The 23,682-nt window shown below is 42.4% G+C and overlaps 1 protein-coding gene across 1 annotated transcript in view; it reads left to right on the forward strand.

Moving 5' to 3' along the window:
- The window catches only part of LOC126266705 (carboxypeptidase B-like), a 166,418-nt gene that overhangs the window by 102,089 nt on the left and 40,647 nt on the right, over positions 1–23,682 (forward strand). The window contains exons 5-6 of the mRNA XM_049971147.1: positions 454–611; positions 9,404–9,500. Of these exons, the coding sequence (XP_049827104.1) occupies positions 454–611; positions 9,404–9,500 (255 nt within the window). The remainder of the gene's footprint in view (positions 1–453; positions 612–9,403; positions 9,501–23,682) is intronic.

The raw sequence follows: 23,682 nt of genomic DNA on the forward strand, positions 1-23,682 counted from the left end.
TGCAGGAGTCACAGCTGTATGCGGATGGTAGGAAAGCGGGAGATCCGACAGGTTTGCGCGACATTGTTGCGATTATGAGAGGTGCCTCGCCCAACGATTCGCCGTGCTTTTGTTCGCTGCAAGGTCTACGAAGACACCCAACAAGCGTCTATGAATATCTGCGATGCTCTAGTTTTCCACCAAAACAAACTCAGTGACAGCTCTGGGCTTGGAACGCACCTTCGTTACAGGCTAACGCAGTGCCGCCACGTATTGGAGCTTATGAAACTATCGGGGCTAAAGCGGGAATATTCCACAATGTCCCACATCAAAGTCCGCATTTTTCGACCGAAATTGGCCGATGTAACAATGTATCGCATTACTTACTGAATGTCCCTCTTAGAAAAGATAGCTTTATTATTGGTGAGAGCTGATGGGCGGGTGGCTGCAGCCTGTGGTTTTTGCACGTTTCAGCGATCCACGCGCGCGAGTGGCTGGCGCCGTGCGTGGCTCTGTACACGCTGCAGCAGCTGGTGGAGAACAGCACGGCCTCCGCGTCGCTGCTGCAAGCCGCCGACTGGTACCTGCTGCCCGTGCTCAACCCGGACGGCTACGACTACACCCACAATACCGTGAGTGCCAGCCCCCAGTATCTCTCTTGAGTGACACAAAATGGTGAAGCATCCAGAAGCCATAGTTGGACGTCTATTTGCCTTAGTACACCATCGGTAGGTACATAAATGATTAGTGCTGCAATTCTATGTGACAAGTAGAGTTACCAGTAGAATTTATTACTGTGGTTAAAAGCCGCCAACTGTTTGTTGTTGTTGATGTTGTGGTTTTCAACCAGAGAACTTGTTAGACGCACCTCTCTACTTTGCTGTACACTGCGCAAGCCCCTTCGTCTCAGAATAACCACTCTTCCCTGCATCCTTCTGAGTCTGCTTACTATGTCCATCTCTTGGTCCTTCTCTTGGTGTTAAAATGATTCAAATGGCTCTGAGCACTATGGGACTTAACATCTGAGGTTACCAGTCCCCTAGAACTTAGAACTATTTAAACCTGACCAACCTAAGGACATCACACACATCCATGCCCGAGGCAGAATTCGAACCTGCGACCGTAGCTTTCGCGCTGTTACAGACTGAAGCGCCTAGAACCACTTGGCCACAACGAACGGCCTCTTGGTCTTACCTTTCACACTTCCCTCCAATACTGAACCGGTGATCCCTTGATGTCTCAAATGTGTCCTCTCAACTGATCCTTTGTTTTAGTCAAGCTGTGTCATAAGTTTCTTTTCTCGCCAAATGTATTCAGGAACTCCACATTAGTTACGTGTTATATACCCATTTAATCTTCAGAATTCTTCTGTATCACCATATTTCAAAACCCTCCGTTCTCTCCTTATATAAACTATTTATCGTCTTTATTTCACTTCCATACATTGACACTCCAGTTAAGCACCTTCAGAAAACACTTCCTAACACTTACGTCTGTATTCGATGTTACCAAATTTTTCTTCCTGAGAAGCAGTTTTCTTTCCATTGCCAATTTAAATTTTATATCCTTCCTATTTCGGCCATCATGAGTTATTCTGATGACCAAATAGCAAAACTCATCTACTACTGAGTACCAAGATGTGGTAAGTCACATTACTGCCAACTGATTTCTGTCACAAAGAAACCACGCAATGGAAATTTAACTGTAGGACTTCATATCAATCGCCCAGCGAATAAACTTCACCAGACGTCTTCTACGATGCTTCTCTTACGGGGTAAATGAGGTTAATGAACGCGGGAGGTGGAATGACAGACTGGAGAGAATTTAATGAACTTAGTTCATTTCAGATTGACACGTATTCACAAAATGGAGCATACTTCTCAGCTTAACACGTAATCCTAACAATATAGTCCTGTAAGAAAAAACTGTTTTTAATCGTCTTAATCATTATTCAGCAAGGATTAGGTGAACTAAGCAAAGCAACATTGACGCTCATGTGCCCATACACAAAGATTCAAACATTCAAAGAACAACCGAAGGCAGAGTTCTCTCCATTCCTAGTAAAGGATGACTCATCAAAACATGCCTGTGGCTCGTATCAAAAGGTAGGGCGAACCTTAATCGGGATCATCATGCATGAGGTGAATCGTGACTGGATGAAGAACAAAGTCGGCCCTATGTGACTCTAGCTAAATGATAGCAACATTATCACTAGTGAGAACCCCACAATGCTTCTGACAAAAGACTAAAAATTGTAGAAAGTGCCTAATACGAAAACCTGAACTAACTCTCATCCAAAATCATCTTCCGAGTCCACAAAGAAGTCGTACATCATACTCACCAGAACCCAGCGCAGCGACTGGTACTCTGTTTAAAATCCAGCCTGCCTCGACTCCGGGGACAGAGACAGAAATGAACCTGGAAGAGGAGAACTTATCAGTTGATGCGTTTTTCAATGGTGCCAGGCGACTCCTCCAGTTCAAGTACAGAAGACACAACTCCTCGTTTCTTCACTCAAAATTTTCCACTGGTTTAACATCACCTGGGCCTCAGGGAAGCAAGTGCTAGGTCGTGCGTTAAGAACATCTGCGGAGACAGAGGTTCTGCCAGACTGACGCCCCAAATCAGATTCGAAAAATTAAACTCAACAGCCGTTTCCTGGCCCTGCTACAAAGTTGAACCAAGACGGTCCACCTGAATTTACCTATGTGCATGCGTTTGCTATTACACCCACATTCATATAATCTAGCAATTGTCCACGTTTAGGAAAGATGGTTTTGGGAATATAGGATGCTGAAAATCAAACGCAATAAAAATGAAGATAAAAATCAGTCAGTTCAGTTCCAAGCATGATCTGCCCTCCTGGCATGGTAGAGAGATGAGGAAACACAGACAGAGAAGAGACACGCTGGAGTACTTCATAAAACTGATAAATTAAGTGAAAACTGCCTGCCTTTCGTTATTATTAGTCATGGAACGTTATATAAGGGATACGGATTTGCCACTTACTCATTTAAGACAGAATTACCGGCACCCGACAAAGTTTGAAAAGGGTCTCATTGTGGGTGTCCATTTGGATGGCCGGTCGAATCGTGCGATATCAAGATTTGTGTTGCATTCGAATATAGCGATGTCGGATTGCATTGGAATGTCAGGGCAAACATATACTTTGTCAAAACTGCAGCTCACCAAGTCCGATCACAAGAAGCGAGGATCACCATTGCGCACCAAAACACACAGTAACCATTTCAGATCTGTACGTGCTATCCAAGAACAAGAAATGAACTGCCTTGAACATCCTGTGTCATCCTGCAACATAAGTCGCAGACTAGCAGCAGTCGAACAGCCAGATAACAGTCCCATGCATAGGCGGCCATTACGGCGACAACACAAATGGGTGCATTTGGAGTTGTGCTGTGGCTAGTAAGTACAGACTTGCGATGACTAGTGCCACATTGTGTTCATTGGTGAATTATGATTCTGCACTAACTCAAATGGTGGTGACCTAGAGAGAGGTCATATTCTTCCTATGTTTACCAGCGGTGTTAATCCCTGATTCATGCTATGGGGGCTGTCAGATATGACTTCAGATAACAGCTTGTAGTGATTGATGGAACTCTGACAACAACAGTGCGTCATTGACATCTTGCATGCTCAGGCATTACCCCGCAAGTCACAGGATCGTGGTGCCATTTTTCAACAGAACAGTGCTCGCCCACAAATGGCTCCTAGATATTGAGATACTTGCGTGGCCCGCAAGACACACTCTTCTGTCCCCAGTAGGACATGAGTTGGACCAGTTCAGACTCCATCACAGTGCTCTTATGGAAGATATCACTGATCAGTTACAACAGTTGTGGACTAGCTTTGCTCAGGAGAGGACACAACGGCTTTATGACATCCTTCCCAAACGTATACTGCATGCATACAGGTCGAAGGGGGTGCAACGCCATAATGATAAGTGGGCTCATACTGCTAAATTCTTTGTAAATTTGTCTCGATATTGTAATACTGTAGCAACATCGCATTGTCTCTCAACCCATAAAGATTCGCTTGGTTTACTCCTTCCCTTCTGCGTGCTTCACTTTTATTGTAAGTGTTTTACGAATCTTGCTGAAAATAAATTTATTGTTTACTTTAGTGTATAAAACTCACTGTGTTCTTTTTTCAGTATTTTCTCTAAATATATGTGAAAATAGTGCACAGTTTCGATTCTTTTGAAATAAACATAAGGTATTTGTTTATGGCGTTTAACCAACGTTATTCTGTGAATGATTAATGAAAACGAACTCAGCTGTCTTATTACACATTTAATGTGATAACCGGTTTCGTTCGCTGTGCACTTTCAGGTTCCCTGCACTTAAAAAAAAACAAGAAATTAGGCTAAAGCTACAGCACCTGAACAAATATTATAGGCAACACCCACTGATAACGGCTTTATACTAAATCCTCACCGAACTGCGCTTGAGTCATGACACTAATTGTCTGGCTGTCGTACGTAATGTCAAAGATCAAATCCAGAGACAATGACTATAAACATTCTACTGACAGCCTGGTGGAAATAGGTTGGGAAGAAACAGCATTCTACTTATTGTAAACTGGCCAGACAGAGCCGCTCCACGGCAGAGGTAAACATGCATACATAATACTTGGCCTCTGTCGAGTGCGATACTCGACTGTGCGATCATAATAGATACAAGCAATGACAAAGCCCTAAGTGCTGAACTGATATTGAAGAGAGCGCAATTAATTCAAAAAACTGAAAAGTAGAACCAAACAAAAGTTAACAACACAACTGTGCACAATGACAAGGGATCGGTAACAGTGCTTACATGAAACTACGTCATCATTTGATGGTTATGACAGTAATTGAATAATTGTAAAATACAGCTGCAAAATAACTATGTAAAATATATAAGTAACGGTAATTTTGATCTCACAGAACGATCACAAATCACTGATTACATAATTACAAAAGATGCTTTGTCTCTGAAAATCTAAAACAGCTACAGCAACCGAACTGGTGATTGTCGTATGATGTTAATAATTATTGCTTCACAATCGATTATATAATGTAAATGGTATGGCGTTATCAACCTAATGATGATACAGCTTCTTTTAACCACTTGCGTATGTTCTCTTCTATGGAAACATATTTGTAGCTAATTTAACACAGCTCTCTTGTAAATTTATTGGCAGCGTCTTCCACAGGACACATTCAGTGACACTTGATAATAACGTGAGCAATTTTAGAGATTTGGACGATATAGGCAACAGTAACATAGGTTGTGAGTACATGTTTGTAGAGTCTATCACTTGCAGTAGAGCACTCCCTATAATGTCTCATGCCACTGCAGCAAGTCGAAAAGTCGAATTACGTGGAGTTCAGCGGAGTGGAGCGATTTTGTAATGAGAGTCCAGCGGTAGGGAGGTGGGAAGACGTGCAGTAACGTGTCTGGTGATGATTTGCGTTAGATGGCTACCCGAAGAGAAACCGACTGCCCTGGGGCAGTTGTCTTGCCTCCTTCGTAGTTCCCCAGGGGGTCACTTTGCTTTACGGTGGTCACATAATATAGATGCCGCTGCTTGTGGCTTGTAGCTGACTCATCAGCGGTTCCGATTGCCATACACAGAAACCTGGTCGAGAACCCATTTCCCCCAGTGATTTTTTTTCTTGGTGGGATAACTGAAACGAGGTTAAGTCATCGTCGTGTCCAGTCGATCGACTACTAGAAACTGGAGAGCAGCTCCGAGTTCTGGAAAGGTGACAGAGGCCAGGAAAGCGATGTGCTCATTCTATGCTCCTCCACAACCCAACCGAATAACTGCATGTGGCAGAGGACGACACGGCGGTCGGTTGATATCGCGTGGAGCCGCGTTTTCTTGAACTCACGAAAAGTTCTTACCACTAATAAACATACAACACGCTGGATAGTTCACAGTTATAGAAAATGAACATCACTTAGCAAATAAGTGTCTCAAATTGGTACAGTGTTGTGACGAACTGTTCACAACGAAAATACACAAATCTGAGAAATATAGTGTTTCAAATTGCAAATTAATTGCTGACGATATAAAAATTAATAGAACGAGAATCTGGTCCAAGTTGCAAGTATTTTACTTTTTATTCATTCGAAAACTAGTTTCGGGGCGAGATCCATTTTCAAATCAACATAACAAAGTCGAAAATATCATTTCCGAAGATGTCAAAATTATGTAATGTACATTTACAGTGCACACAGATATGCACTGCAAATGTACATTACACATTTTTTAACACCTTCGGAAATGCCACTTTCGAATTTCTTATGTTGATTTGAAAATGGGTCTCGTGCCGAAACTCGTCATCGAATGAATAAAAAGTAAAATATTTGCAACTTGGAATGATTTTTCGTTCTATTGCTTAATAGAAGTTGCTGACCCAAGCTACTCCACGATGCTCGAAATTCGTAGATACAAAAATCGTTTAATGGAGCAAAATATTTAGTCTACCGGAGAATCGTGCGTCACACGTTGACGTCAGACTGAAGTTTATGAGATTTTCTTAAGTAACAGAGTTATCCCTTAAAAAGGCTGTGGTTTCCATCATCATAAGTGTATGACTGAATGATTGCTCTAGCCGTAAAGACGCTTCGTCGACGGGGTGGACCTTAATTTATTTCTCAAAATTAACTCATCATGTCGTTGAGGCTCTTATACGATGACGTATAATTTTGGTCATTTTTGAGGAGAACAGCAAAGGTTTAGTAAATTGTCTAAGCAAACATTTATTAAGGTTTCTCTACGAACAGACAGACTCTTTTTTTTTTTTTGAATCATCAGTCTTCTGACTGGTTTGATGAGGCCTGCCACAAATTTTTCTTCTGTACCAACCTATTTATCTGAGAGAGGCACTTGTAACTTATGTCCTCAATTATTTACTGGATGTATTGCAATTTCTGTCTTCCTCTGCAGTTTTTGCCCTCCCCAGCTCCCTCTAGTACCATGGAAGTCATTTCCTGATATCTTAACAAATGTCCTATCACCGTGTTCCTTCTTCTTGTCAGTGTTTTCCACATATTCCTTTCCTCTCCTATTCTGCGCAGTACCTTGTCATACATTACCTTATCAGTCCACCTAATTTTCAACATTTGTCTGTAGTACCACATCTCAAATGCTTCGATTCTCTTCTGTTCCGGTTTTCCCACAATCCATATTTCACTACCATACAATTCTGTGCTCCAAACGTATTTTTTCGGAAATTTATTCCTCAAAATTAAGGTCTACGTTAGATACCAATAGACATCTCTTGGACAGGAATGTCCTTTCTGTCAATGCTAGTCTGCTTTTGATGTCCTCTTTGCTCCGCCTATCAATGGTTACTTTGCTGTCTAGATTGTGGAATTCCTTAAATTCATCTACTTCGTCGCCATCAATCCTGATGTTAAGTTTCTCAGTTTTTTTTCATTTCTGCTACTTCTCATTACTTTCGTCTTTCATCAGTTTACTCTCAATCCATGTTCTGTACACATTAGGCTGTTCATCCCATTCAGCAGATATGGTAATTTTTTCTTACTTTCACTCAGGAAAACAATGTCACCAACGAATCGTATCTTTGATATTCTTTTATCTTGAAATTTAATTCCGCTTTTGAATCTTTCTTTTATTTCCATCATTGCTGCTTTCATGATCAGACTGAACAGTAGTGGCGGAAGACTACACCCCAATTTTACACCCTTTTTAATCCGAGTACTTCATTCTTGGCCGTCCAATCTTAGTATTCCCTTTTGGCTCTGTACACATTGTGTATTACCCATCTCTCCCTGCAGCTTAGCCCTATTTTTCTCAGAATTTCGAACATGTTGTACCACTTTACATAGTCGAACGCTTTTTCAGATCGACAAATCCTATGAACGTCTCTTGATTTTTCTTTAATCTTGCTTCCATTATCAACCTCATAGTCAGAATTGCACCTCTGATGCCTTTACCTTTCCTAAAACCAAACTCATCGTCATCTAACACATCCTACTTTTCTTTTCCATTCTTCTGTATATTATTCTTGTCAGCAACTTGGATGGATGAGCTGTTAAGCTGATTGTGCGATAATTCTTGCACTTGTCGGCTCTTGCAGTCTTCGGAATTTTGCGTGGAAGATGTTTTTCCGAAAGTCAGATGGTATATCGCATTCTACACACCAACGTGAATAGTCGTTTTGTTGCGACTTCCCCTAACGATTTTAGAAATTCTGCTGGAATATTATCTATCCCTTCTGCCCTATTTGATCTTAAGTCCTCCAAAGCTGTCTTAAATTCTGATTCTATACTGGCTTCCCTATCTCTTCTAAACCGGTTCCTGTTGCTTCTTCTATCACATCATACAAATCGTCCCCCTCATAGAGGCCTTCAATGTAATCTTTCCATCTATCAGCTCTCTCCTTTGCACTTAACAGTGGGATTCCCATTGCACTCTTAACGTTACCAACCTGGCTTTTAATTTTCACCGAAGGTTGTTTCGACGTTCCTATAAGCTGAGTGAGACCTTTCGACAATCATTCCTTTTTCGATTTTTTCACATTTTTCATGCAGCAATTTCGTCTTATCTTCCCTGCATTTCTTATTTATTTCATTCCTTAGCAACTTTTATTTCTGTGTTCCTGAATTTCCGTGAACAATTTTGTATTTCCTTCTTTCCTTAATCAACTGAAGTATTTATTCTGTTACTCGTGGTTTCTTCGCAGTTACCTTCTTTATACCTATGTTTTTGTTTCGAAGATCTGTGATTGCCCTGTTTAGAGATGTCCATTCCCCTTCAACTGTACTGCCTACTGAGCTATTCTTTATTGCTGTATCTACAGCCTTAGAGAGCTTCAGGCATATCTCGTCATTATTTAGTACTTCCTCATGCCGCTTCTTTGCGTATTGACTCTTCCTGTCCAATCTCTTAAACTTCAACCTACTCTTCATCATTGCTACCTTGTGACCTGAATTTATATCTGCTCCTGGGTACGCATTACAATCCAGCATCTGATCTCCGAATCTCTGTCTGACCATGATGTAATCTAAGAGAAATCTACCGTATCACCTGTCCAAGTACATACGGTTACTTATCAGGCAATGTATTACAGCACATTTATTCTTGTCTGTTTAATCTGCATTCGTGAGTGGAATGAAGGACATTGTGCTTTATCGTCTTCAACACTCTGATAACGAAGTTTCCAATGTGGGCAAGGCGTCCTACAACGAATGGAGAATGGAAAGAAGAATATTTAGAGCAGAGAAGCAGAACCAACTGGAGAAAAGAGCATATCTATTGCATTGAAAAGGTGTCACAACAGAGACTAACTCGGAAAGGGATGATGTGGAGTGGACACTGACATATGTGTTATGAGTGTACATGTTCCTGTCTAATGTCCCGAATCCTATTGAATCTATGCTTTTGTCCATAGGATCGTCTGTGGCGGAAGACACGTTCATACCAAGGCAGTGACGACCCTGACTGTGTGGGCGTTGATGCAAACAGGAATTATGACTTCCACTGGGGAGGTGAGTACTAACGTGTTACTTTATCCTCTCACACAATGCACACTTCTGGGAAGCGCCCACTTGAGTTACACGTACACTATTTGATCAAAAGTGTCAGGACACAAGTTAGTGTCCATCACTTGCCTTAACGATGGCTTGAGCTGCGTCAAGGACTGTTTCAATGAGGCATCTGAGTGTTTGTGGAGGAAGGGCATCCCATCGTTCCTCAAGATCTGAGGCCACAGAAGGTGGTGATGTTGGACGCTAGGGTGTTGGGAGAAGTCGACATTCTAAGTCACCCCAAAAGTGTTCTTTTGGGTTGAGGTCGGGACTGTGGGCAGCTCAGTCCTTTTCAGAAATGTTGTCCACAAGCCTCACAGATGCTGCTTTATGGCTGATACGCACAATCATCGTCTCAAAACAGCTCCTCTACTGTACGCATTGTGCAAGTTGTGTAAAATGTGTTCACATCCTTCCAGATTTACTGGTTTCTTAAGTGTAACAAGGGTGTCACATCCTAACCATAATAAACACCTTCATACCTTAACAATGCGTACTCCGCACTTCATTCTTAGCACTAAACGTGATGGCAGCTAACATTCTCCAAGCATTCGTCAAACCGAAATACTTCCAGCTGATTTCCATAAAGTATAGCGTGGTTCATTTTTCCACATCACTCGTTTTTAGTGATCGGCTGTCCATTGGCGTCGCTCTTTAGGCCACATCACGCCTCGCTTAACGTTGACTACGGAAGTGCGTTGCTTACGACGTTCTACTCGATCATTGTACCCCATTCTTTTTAACTCACCATGCACGGCATTCTTTGTGGTAGCCGGACTGCTGGTAGCAGTCTGGAACTCACCACTGATTCCTTCCATTGACATGCGATTTTTGGCAACCATCCTCCGCCTTACCGATAGTCGATTTTGACGGCCTCAGAAAGGTTGAGATGACGCTGGTGGATTTATTTGAATTCACTGAGCTGTCATGAATGACCCGTTGTGCTTCTATCGCTTGTCTACTGGCAACATAATACTTTCCATCTCCTTTTATACTGGCGGGTTCGCCTTCTTGAAATAGCGTGGTCAATTCCGAATTACATGTGGGTGTCCATATACTTCTGATCAGATAGTGTATGGTTAGCTCATTTCAGTGAATAGAAGTCAGCGCATGTATAGACAGCAGCAGGCGAATTTAAACTCTGTACGAGCAATCTTGATTTAATTTTCTTTCGAAAATCATTGATAGCTTGTACCTGGCTAAGACAGAACGCGCTCATGGTGGCTGCTTCACTCATATTTTCAGCGGAAGTATAAAGACAAGGTCGATTAGTTTCGGACAGCGGATTGTATCAGACAAGGTCTGGTCCTAATTTCCAGCACTAGTAGAAGCAGTTCAACCTCCACTTCAATATTAACTTCGGATTAACAAGACTACTCAAACGATTTTGAACCGAACAGCTGTGCGTTTCGGAGTGGTAATACGTTACCTGTTGCTAGTTTCTTTTTCGGTGCACGAATTAATATCGGAGTGTTGTGTTTTGTATGGATGTATGTATTGTTACACTTTTATTGTGTCTGTGGATACAACTGGCATTCTTCTCTGTATTGGGGGCTGTGGCAATGTGTAGCCCAAGGAAAAACAATGGAATGTTATAATACCAATGTGGTACATTTGTGTTGTATCGGGAAAAGCAATTGTGTGTTTTCTGGAGTAAAAATATATCATAAAAACTTAAATTTGTAACATACGTTTCTTTAATAGGCAAATATGGAATGTCATGACATAAATTGGATTAAAATAACATTGAGACTGTAAAAATACTCGGACCCCTTAAAATGACAATCACGGAAGAGCATGAGAAATTTTCATTTCCAAGAAGTACATTAGGTGACAGACTTAAAGCTTCACGGGAAAACAAGAAGCTGTCCATAAATCTACTTTAGGTAATAACAACTTTTTTTCCGAGAACGTTCAGTGATGAGCGGGAAACAATACCATGTGATCAGTGGAAGTGGAAAGGTAGTAAGGCTAGGATCTGGGAACGAAAGAGGTAGACCAAGAAATATTTCTACCAAAGGAATAACTCATTTTATTGTTGAAAAGTCAGTACTGCAAAAATAAATTCTCAAATTTATAACCGTGAGGCTTAATAATAAAATAAGGAATGAATTAGGTTTTAAAATGACAACAGGCAGTCTCATTAAAATGACAAGAAACAAAGTTACACAATAAAAGGTATGCAATCAGTAAACTTCTTGAGCATTTAATGTTCAGTAACTTCCGAGTTCATAATATATAATCCATACACACTATAAAAGTGCATGCATTTAAGTTCCACATCTCCTTATAAACCAACGGATCAATTTCAACCAAACTTGGTAAACATATGAGTACTGTTCTGGAAAAAGTCACTGTGTGAGTAAGAAACACCCACCTCTCAAAGGGGTAGGTTTTGGGAGGGGGAGGGTGTGGAAGAGAAGCCTAGTTCACGACGCGCAAATAGTGAGGATATGTTCATCCAGTACTTAAAAATGAGACCACTTAGTGACTTGCAACGTGCTTTACACATAACTTTCAACCTTTACGAGACTTTTTCTCGCTCACAACCCCCACAAAACAATGAAAAGAAAAAAAACATTTATCGCTTACAGATTCGCTGTTCATGCAGTAAAACTACCAGATCAGGCATGCCCCTTCAATTTATTACTTTTTTACTGCTAACATTAATTGCAACACATTTTGTAGACAATATTCACATACACCAATGAATTGTACATGCAAAAATATATCATTTTACAACACATTGTTTAGGAGACATGATCTCATAAACATTGAGCTGCTTGAAAACGGAACTGCAGACCTAAATTCACTAGAAGTACAGATGGAACATGTATATAAATATGTTAAATATATGTGAAATATGTTGACATGTACGTACGTGTGCAAATTAACTGGTAAAAAGCTGCTCCTATACCTTGGAATCCATTTGAACCAGCTTTGGTACACATATTACTTAATATCTGGAAAGAAATATTGTGGGGGTAAGAATCAGTAACGTCATATTAGGATGCGGGTGATAACGTGGAGAAGTAGGGGGGCGAGGAGATAGACAGGGAAAGGAAACGGAGGGAGATGGACAGTGAGAGAGGAACGTAGAGATGAACAGAGAGAGGGGGAGGAGGAGATGGACAGAGGAAAGAGGACAAGATGGACAGATAGAGGGGAGAGGAGGAGATGAGCAGAGAAAGAAAAGAAGAGGAGATGGGCAGAGAGAGGAGGGAGGAAAATTTGGAGGTCGAGAGGGGGGAGGAGAAGGTGGGCAGAGAGAGGAATGAGGACATTAGCAAAGATAGGGAGAGAAGGGAGATGAGCTTAGACAGGGTGTGAGAGAGGGGAAGAACAATATGGACTTAGAAAGGGGCAGGTGGAGGAGGATAGGGAAGGAAGGAGCAGATAAACAGAGTGATGATGGAGGAAGGAGACAGAGAGAGTGGGCAGGAGCAGATGGATAGAAAACGAGTGAAGGAGCAGTTGAACTAATAAAAAATTGTAATAAATTTATACTGGGGAATGAGGGGTTCTCAACTGTTACTAATTAAAATCGATTAACGTTTGAAAACAAAAGAACAGGCCAGAATCAAAGTCGATACCAAAAATGGTTAACAGAACACAAAACAGATCTAATCGCAGTCGTTTGCAATTTTGCAAATAGTATTAGAAACACCACTAGACCGCACTGTCCTAACACTGAAGAAGCATGGTAACAAAAATAAAGTTAGTCAATGTTACCCTCGTAGGAAGACACCAGTTGCTGACTAACATCACCAAAACACTGATAGCTTTCTCACCAAATTAATTTTCCTTGATGAGCCACTAGCGGAGCGCCAGATGAAGTAATCAACAGCTAATTTCTTAGACATAGTCCTCAGTCGGCAACACGTCTCTTCAAGTCGAGTCCAGCGGGTGCGTCGCCTCCAACGGGCTAGTGTGAACAGCGGACGGACCGCAGCGGCTTGGCAGGTGCCCTGTCACTGGTCAGCTGCAGCTTGAAAATAATAAAAAAACAACACTGAGTACTAGAGGACAGTGCTCTAAAAGCAGACCGGAACGGAAAGTTTCAGGCTCTAGCAGGACGTCATAGCAATGGCGAGAAAGTAACGGATATCAAAGAGAAAAGCGTCTATCGATGGCGATGATGGTGGTGGTGGTGGTAAATTCTTGTGGGACCAAACTGGTGAGGTCACCTGTTCCTAGGCTTACACACTACTTAATCTAACTTAAATTAACTTTTGCTAAGGACAACACACACATCGATGCCCGAGGGGTACTCGAATTTCGTAGGTAGGGAGCTGCGCGCACCGTGGCAAGGTACCCCAGGCTATGCGGCTACCCCATGCGGCTCTATCGATGGGAGCTGACACACAACTCAAGACTTTCGAAGTAATCTGGATTCCATATCACATTTGTATTGGCTGTGTCCATGCAGGGCTGAAAGATCTCAGTTTAGGCCTATTGTGTTCAAAACTTTAAGTAATAACTTTATCATGAATTTCCGCTTAGGTGAGTCCATTTTATTCCCGAATGGAAACTTAGTTTGAAACTTACTTGTAACAAATATGACTTTCCACACACGACAATCTCATGAAACACACCAAAAATTTAAACGAGCAAAATAGAAAGTTTGGGAAAAATATAAAAAAAATCAACCCAAGTATTCTGTTAAGAAATTGCTTTTTATAATTCTTTTTTTAATTACAGAATATGGCTAATTGTAGACCGCTTGGAATGTAAGACAAAGGCACAATCTTTTTCTTTTTATCTTTAGAGAATTTCTTCGTGCTTTAGCTGATGGCCTGCCTCTGTTCATTTGACATCACTCTCCCAGGTTGTAAATTTTTTTGTTGGACAGGAAATACTGCACTATCGATCAGTTGCCTGAAAATTCCCCTTGCTCTGTATGGTGTTTCTGAGACGCTAGGTTTTCTCAATGCATTTCTTGTTTCTTCCAGCCGTACGGTGGTGTTTTTTTTAATGAGGAAATGAAATTAAAAATTTTCTTCATTACCATATTGAGATTAATTCTGTAAATATGGCCGCGAAACTTTAATCTCCTATTTCTGATCGTGTCTGCGATCGTTTCAATGTTTCTGTATAGATTACATTTCTCCTCTTCGTCCAGTTATCTTTGTTCTTTTGTGGTCCTAAAATGTTTCTGAGTATTTTCTTTCTTTCTTTTCCAGTTCTTCTTCTTCAAATCTTTTATTCAGTGTTGGACATTGAGGTCCGTAAAGTGATTCCGGTTTAATTACTGTTGCATGGTGTTTAATTTTTCCCTGGCGTGATACTGATCTTTTATTATATCGGTTTTGGGTGAGTATGTATGCTGGTTCCATTTTCTTCTATCTTTCCTTACTTCTGGTGTTATCTAATCCATTTTATTGTGGTTCAAATGGCTCTGAGCACTATGGGACTTAACTTCTGAGGTCATCAGTCCCCTAGACTTAGAAACTACTTAAACCTAACTAACCTAAGGACATCACACACATCCATGCCAGAGGTAGGATTCGAAGCTGCGACCGTAGCGTTCGCGCGGTTCCAGACTGTAGCGCCTAGAACCGCTCAGCCACCACGGCCGGCCCATTTTATTGTACCTGTTCTCCCAAAACTCTGTTGTGTTTATGTTCCGTGTATTCCGTTTTCCCATATGATACTGCACTGATCAGCCAGAACATTGTGACCACCTATATAATAGCCTGAATGTCCACCTTTGGCACGGATAACAGTGGTGACGCGTCATGGTATGGAAACAATGAGGCCTTGGTAGGTCGCTTTAGGCGTTTGTCACCACATCTGCCCACACAAGTCACTCAGTTCCCATAAATGTCGGGGAGGGTGGCTATGAGCTCTGACTCCACGTTCAGTCACATCTTAGATGTGTTAGATAGGATTCAGATCTGGCTAGTGGGAGGGGGGAGAGTAGTACATCAATTTGAACTCGCTACTTAGTTTCTCGAACCACTCCATCACACTCCTGGCTTTGTGATATGAAGCATTACCTTGTTGAAAAATGCCACTGCCTTCTTGAAACATGATCGTCATGAGGGGATGTACGCGGTCTGCAACCAGTATAAGATAGTCCTTGGTCATCATGGTGCCTTGCACGAGCTCCACTGGACCGATGGAGGCTCGTGTGAATGTTCCACAGAGTATTACGGAGCCGCCGCCAGCTTGCCTCCTTCCCTCAATGCAGGTGTCACAGGGATGCTGCCCTGGAAGACAACGGATTCGCGCTCTCCCATCGACGTAATGAAGAAGGTATCGGGATTGATCAGACAATGCAACGTTCTGCCACTGCACTAACATCCAGTGTCGATGATCAGGTGCCCATTTCAGTCGCAGTTGCCGATGTCGTGCTGTTAACATTGGCACATGCATGTGTCGTCGTCTACGGAGGCCATTAGTTAGGAGCGTTCGGTGCGCTGTATGTTCAGACACACTTGTACTGTCCGGCATTTAAAGACTGATGTTAGTTCCGCCATAGTTTGCCGCTGTCCTGTTTTACCAGTCTGCCCAGCCTACGACATCTGACATCTGTAATGAGAGATGGCCTTCCAACCTCAGCACATCTGAACGTGGTTTCACCTTGGTTTCGCCACGTGTTGAAAACACTCACCACAGCACTCCTCGAACACGCGACAAGTCGTGCAGTTTCCGAAATACTCGTGCTGAGCCTCTGGGCTATCACAATCTAACCTCGGTCAAAATCAGATACATCGGGTGCCTTCACCATTCTACACGGATAGCACGCTCATTCATACTAAATGCATCGTGCCAGTGTCTGACTATTCCTCACCAGGTGACGCTGCTGTCACCTGGACTGGTTTATATGGATAATAGGCCGGTGGTCATAATGTTTTGGCTGGTCAGTGTCGTAATCTGGTTTTAGCTGCAATTTCGTGAAGTGTTTCCACCATTATCTTTGCATCACTATCTTTGCATCTGTTTTGTCCTTAGAAATTACTGCAATGTCACCAGCAAAGGCGAGACATTTCTCCTCAAATCTTCCTCTTCCTTGTCCTAAAGCAACTACTTCGACGTTTTTCTCTTGTAGTTCTTTATCCCAGTCTCTCATGACCTTGTCTTAGACGAGACTGAATAGAATCTGAGAGATCCCATCGCCCAGCCGAACACCTGTGTTGATTATGAACTTCTCCTACAAATGTAACTTTTGAAGTTTTGTCTGTGAGTGTCTGTTCGAGTAATTGTTTGTTGGTTTTGTCGATACCTCTTTTTTCCAGTGTTAGGAATACTGTCTGTCTGTCTATAGAATCGTAGGCTTTTCTGAAATCATTGTACGTAACAACTTCGTGAAGGTTCCGCATTGTTCTGATCCTGAGGAAAATTTTCAAGTTAAAAATTTGCTCTGGACACGATCCATTTTTTCTGAACCCCGCTTGGTACACGCCAATTGCGTTTTATGCTTGACCTATTTTATTCAGTAGAGCTTTGGATTTAATTTTGTACGTAACTGGGAGCAGAGATTGGTGTCGGTAAATGCTGGTGTTTGTTCTGTCACACTACTTATGTAGCGGATGATTAAGGTAGTCTTCCTTTCTCGCAGTAAACTTTAATAACGTCGTAAATGGTTTCAGCTGCCAGCCTCCCTCCGAGTTTCCACATTTTAGCTAATATCCCGACTTCAACTGCCGCTCTCTTGTTTTTCAGCTGGCCAATTTATTGTTCAATTAGATGCAGTGAGGGTGGTTCCGAAGGTGGATTTCCCTTTTGAAGTTGTCTGAAAATTAATTCTTCTGTTAGTTATTCGCAGTTTAGAAGATATTTGAAGTATTTTGATTGTAACGCACAGTTGTATGCGTCGTTGGTAATCAGTTTGCCTGTTGCATCTTTGAAGTGCAGGCTCATCGGCTTGGAACCCGTTATTTCTTCTCTGAAAATTTTGTAGATGTTCCTAGTGTTGTTCTGTCTGAAATTTATATCTATTTCCTCTAATTGTTTTCTCTGTTCCAATAATTTTTGATGTCTATTTTCTGATCTCAGTGAGTGCGTTCCAGTTTCTTTCCTTTTTTCAGGAGTCCCATTTTTTTCCAATTAGGTAGTTTATGGTCTATCGCTTCGTCACACATCTTATTCCACAACCTATGTTTCCTTCTTCTTCGTGGTTGTTCTTTTCTTTCACCGTTCCTATCATTGCTTCTCTGATTTCATACCAGTTTTCCATCTTCTTTCTGTGAAGCTTTTTAACGAATTCGTTCCTGCTGTCTGACAGAAATATTGTGTCAGTTCTATGGACTTTTCAAATTTTAGGGTTTGTTTAATTAGGTTGAAATTTGGCTGTCATTTCTGTTAAAAAATGGTCCATATCTCTGCCTAGCCCTCTTAAGACCTGTACGTTCATGATTTCTCTTGGTTTTGTTTGTTTATTTCCGCATTTTCATTAGGAGAAGACCAGACCTTCTTTCTCCTTGGCAGTTTTCTGAAAAAGGCGGACATAAGTTTTAGGTCAAATTGTCTTCAGAAGACGATAAACCTTTCTCCATTCTTACTGGTGCGCTTGTGAGTAGGAAAATTTCCTATTATTGCGTTATATTACTTTTCTATGGCGATCTTTGAGTTGAAATCTCGTACGAGTACTTTTATATGGAGCTTTGGTATTCTTGATGACTCATTTTCTAATGTCTCTCAAAATTGTTCAACATTTTCTGGATATTTTTCTTGTCATTGTTGGTAGATGCTTGCGCATTTGTGATGGTATAGCTCTTGTTTCCTGATCTAAACGAGAGAAGTGACATTGACTCAGATGGGGAAGCAAAATTTGTTATGGAATCTGTTAGATTCCGTTTGACCATGAAACCTGTTCCAAGCATAGTGATTCTCTGTTTATTCACTATGGCCGGTTTTCCATTATAAATCCTGCAGCCCTCTGATTCAAATGTATTCTCATCACCGTATCTGATTTCCTGAACTGTTAGTGTGAGTATGTTGCGTCTATTTAACAAGTACGTCAATTGTCCAAGTTTCCCAGTCTTTAGTAAAGTGGTGATGTTCAATGTGCCTAGCAGATGTTTCTTCTTAGGCTGTGCAAGAAGTTCTAGGAGGCTCCGACTCTTGTTTACGTGAAGTGCTAGGTTCTCCAGAATCAGACGGCATAGTTGCATCACTGTCTCCAGTGCCGAAGGATCGTTTAGCTCCTGCAGTACTTTCCGTTATGTGTTTACCATCACGTCTTGGCGGAAATTAAATTAGGAAGGGATGTTAGCTCCTTCGTGGGATGTTACATTTGTGATCAAATGGACAGATGAGTCTTAACAGCCCCTCGCTCCCTCCCCCCAGTATGGGAACATACTCCTTTCGTAGCTGACCACTTTGCTAACAGACGCCACTGATTTTTGCAGCCGCTATTGGCATGTAGAGAGACACTGACCATGTATCCGCTTGTTGTACGTGAGATACGACGTGGATTTTTGTTTTGCTTGGTGGACTGACACTTCCGCTAGATCTACTGAACTGAGGTCCGTCCTCTTAACCTTACTACCGTTGAGGTATCAGGAGAAACTCACTCGTCCACCTTCTTCACCGTTGAGATTAATATTTTCATTCGCCTCAGAATCCCTTGATCTTCTTCACCTCAGCTCCCACATTACTAATTCCTCTCTCCTGTCACCAAGCGACCAACTATGAGAAACAGACTGTCCCGCATTGGTCGTCTGGCGGCCACGTCAAGGCCTTGTCATTTGGGGCGAGGGAGGAGGGGGGGGGGGGGGGGAGAGGAGAAAAATTCTATTAAGTAATCAATTATAGTGTGAGGAATGTATCAATACAGACTTCAGAAAAAATTAAACACATTTGAAACTCCATTCTGTGTTTCTCGTTAAGTATGCAGTGCAATAATCAACGTTCCAGCAATTGTTGAAATTGCGAAAGTGTGAAAATGCGCCAATTTTATAGTACATTTTGTAACTTTCCAGAATTGCCTTTGCGGGGATTTATTTTTATCAGAATTAGTTATAACAAAACTTAACTCCTACATGTAAAATATGAATAAGAATTTTAATGATTGAATGGTTTAAAACGTGGCATTGCTTATACGTTGTATCAAACAGTCTTGCAGAGTTATGAAGCAACCAGTCGGCAGTTATATTTTAGCAGCAGATAAAAGCACAAGAGCAGACATCAGTCATTTTAATGAGAAGCTTATATCAGAATGCTCTCCATTCCTAGTTAACGTATTTACTCAACTACAGACACTGGTGTTGCAAGAGTGTAGCAGTTGCGAACTTACCATGTTAACGACAGCATTCGTTCATTGTTTTTGTTATTTCTTTTCCTTTATTGCTGCTCTACGACTATTAATGTTGAGCAGGCAGAATAACCCAGAACAGCAGCGTGCCAGCGAAATCATTAAAATCTACTGAGAACACGAGCCGTCTTTTACTAACAATGTTTCCAGCGCAGGAAGCGCTCTAGCACTAGGCAGACAAGCTGCAAAAGCTAAGCAGCTATGTACACTGACGGCAAAATGTCAACACAAAAAAATGATTCATGTAGAGTAATGACATTTCGGGAATACACTACTGGCCATTAAAATTGCTACACCAAGAAGAAATGCAGATGATAAACGGGTATTCATTGGACAAATATATTGTACTAGAGATGACATGTGATTACATTTTGACGCAGTTTGGGTACATAGATCCTGAGAAATCACTACCCAGAACAACCTCCTCTGGCCTTGATACACCTGGGTATTGAGTCAAACAGAGCTTGGATGGCGTGTACAGGTACAGCTGCCCATGCAGCTTCAACACGATACCACATTTCATCAAGAGTAGTGACTGGCGTATTGTGACGAGCCAGTTGCTCGGCCACCATTGACCAGACGTTTTCAATTGGTGAGAGGTCTGGAGAATGTGCTGGCCAGGGCGGCAGTTGAACATTTTCTGTATCCAGAAAGGCCCGTACGGGACCTGCAACATGCGGTCGTGCATTAGCCTGCTGAAATGTAGGGCTTCGCAGGGATCGAATGAAGGTTAGAGCCACGGGTCGTAACACATCTGAAATGTAACGTCCACTGCTCAAATTGCCGTCAATGCGAACAAGAGGTGACCGAGACATGTAACCAATGGCACCATCACGCCGGGTGATACGCAAGCATCGCGATGTCGCCAAACACGGATGCTACCATCATGATGCTGTAAACAGAACCTGGATTTATCCGAAAAAATGACGTTTTGCCATTCGTGCACCCAGGTTCATCGTTGAGTACACCATCGCAGGCGCTCCTGTCTGTGATGCAGCTGATAGTCCATGCTGCTGCAAACGTCGTCGAACTGTTCGTGCAGATGGTTGTTGCCGTGCATACTTCGCCATCTGTTGAGTCAGGGATCGAGACGTGGCTGCACGATCCGTTATAGCCATGCGGATAACATGCCTGTCATCTCGACTGCTAGTGATACGAGGTCGTTGGGATCCAGCTCGGCTTTCCGTACTACCTTCCTGAACCCACCGATTCCATATTCTGCTAACAGACATTGGATCTCGATCAACACGAGAAGCAATGTCACGATACGATAAACCGCAATCGCGATAGGCTACAATCCTACCTTTAGCAAAGTCGGAAATGTGATGGTACGCATTTCTCCTCCTTACACGAGGCATCAAAACAACGTTGCACCAGGCAACGCCGGTCAACTGCTTTTTGTGTATGAGAAATCGGTTGGAAACTTTCCTCATGTCAGCACGTCGTAGGTGTCGCCACCGGCGCCAACCTTGTTTGAAGGCTCTGAAAAACTAATCATTTGCATATCACAACATCTTATTCCTGTCGGTTAAATTTCGCGTCTGTAGCACGTAATCTTCGTGGTTTAGCATTTTTAACGGCCAGTAGTGTATATTTGTCTAGGTATCATATTGAAGTGATTACCATTACAATATGAAAGATTAATGAAAGCGCGAGATAAGAAATTGGAAATATGACATGCTGGTACATTAATAACCGGTGTAATCGACAGAATGTTGAATGGAAGCATGCAATCGTACATGCATTGTGTTGTACAGGAATCAGATGCTGATTTGTGGGATGAAGTTCATACCTGATGCAATTGGTCGGTCAATACAGGGACAGTTAGTGCTTTTTCCGGACAACGTTGATGTTTTCGTCTGATGATGTTCCATATGTGTTCGATTGGAGACAGATCTGGTGGTCGAGCAGGCCAAGGTAACAAACCGACGTTTTGTACAGCATGTTGGAAAACATCCCCTGGAATGCTGTTTATGAATGGCAACACAACAGATCGAATCATCAGACTGACATACAAATTTATAGGCAGGGTTCTTGGGATAACGACGAAAGTGCCGCTGCTGTCATAAGAAATCGCACCCTAGACCATAGCTCCTGGCGTAGTTCCAGTGTGTCTAGCTTGCAAACAGGTTACTTGCTGGTCCTCAATTGGCCTCCTTCTAACCAACACACGACCATTTCTGGCACCGAGGCAAAAGAAGCAGTCAGCACAAAAGACAACATGCTTTCACCCTGCTCTGCAATGAGTTCTCGCTTGACGCTACTGAAGTCGCAAGTCGCGGTGGTTTGGGGTCAGTGGAATGCACGCTACAGGGCGTCTGACTCGGAACTGTCCTTGAAGTAACCGATCTGGAACAGTCCCTTGTGTCACTGTGGTGGCAGCTTCTGCTGAAATTGCAGCTGCAGATGCAGTATGATACGCGACAGCTATGCGTCGAACAGGATGGTCTTCCCTCTCGGTTGTGCCGCGTGACCGTCCGGAGCCTGGTCTTCTTTCGACCGTACTTTCTTGTGACCACGGTTGCCATCGGCCATGTATAGTGGCTACTTTCCTGCCAAGTCTTCCTGCACTATCGCTGAAGGGGCAACCAGCTCCTGGTAGCCCTGTTACACGATCTCGTCCAAACTCAGTGAGGTGTTGATAATGGCGTCTTTGTCACCTTAAACGCGTTATTGGCTGACATCAACTCGCCACGTCCAATCTCAAAGGTAACTGACGCTCACGGCCAGTTCAGCGTACATTTAAGCAAGCCTCATATGCATCCTCATAGTAGCGCTACTAGCAATAGTCTAACGCGACTGGACGGAAATCTGAATAGAAATCATATCTCAGATGTGGAAATACGCGTACCTACTTTCGTTTATTTCGCACAACTCCTTTTTGGTGCTGCGATTTTTTTCCGTCATCGTAGTTCTAAGCAGCTTGCTGACGGCGAATCGTGACCGCTAGTCAGAAAAGTTCAGTTCGAGATGGACAGGACGTGTTGCATGTTGTAACTGCTTATTTATCTTGAAAGGAACACAAAACAAAAAAGTTGAGGCTGGATTCATCCCATGCATGGGAACACCGTATCGACGGGTTGCACAAACCTTAGGCTGCAGTGCAATGAATGCACAACGAATGGGGACGGCACTGATTCAGTGCAGCATGGCAAGAAGAGAAGGCAAGAGTCCCTCCACGAGGAGATCGTAGAATTGCTCTACTGCCTGTGACGAATAAACGGATGCCAACGGCTGAAGTCCACGCGAAGGTTACAGGCAGAGTCTCCCCATGAAGTGTCGGAAACAGATTATTGGAAGCTGTGTTGAGATACCGAGTTGCCATGCCTCATTTACCGCTGGTACCAAACCCACAGACAACACTGATTTGCACGGGGTGGGACCGAGGAGCGGATCCAAGGAGAGGATAGCACATGTGGCGGTAAAGACGCCCTTCCCACCTTCCTCCCTCCAAAAAAGGAACTTTATTCTCCTAAAGTGGAATGGAAACTAAGAGTCTCGGAAACGACTAGGAATGATAATAATAGTGACAAGGACGACAATAAAAAGCTACGTTCGACACAGGATACTGTCCAGTTGCCATGTGAATAGGTCGCTTCCTGGCTGGCACCATTTCGGCCAGACAAAGACGCACTTTCAGAGGCGGGCCGTACCTGCTGTCGACAACAAATGCGAAACCGTTTGCGAATCAACAGTCAGAACCGCAAACCACAGGAAGCTCAGTAAGGAAAATTAAAAACTGCTTTTGAAAGGGTTTCAACATAAAGAGAATAAAGATGTTGGGAGAAAACATACCTGCAATTACTTCACAAATCTTAACTATGGTCCGAAAGGCGTAGAAAATATTTTATTTTTAGATAATAATGCCAAACAAGTTATATG

Source organism: Schistocerca gregaria, chromosome 4 (assembly GCF_023897955.1).
Source record: "Schistocerca gregaria isolate iqSchGreg1 chromosome 4, iqSchGreg1.2, whole genome shotgun sequence".
Taxonomy (NCBI): domain Eukaryota; kingdom Metazoa; phylum Arthropoda; class Insecta; order Orthoptera; family Acrididae; genus Schistocerca; species Schistocerca gregaria.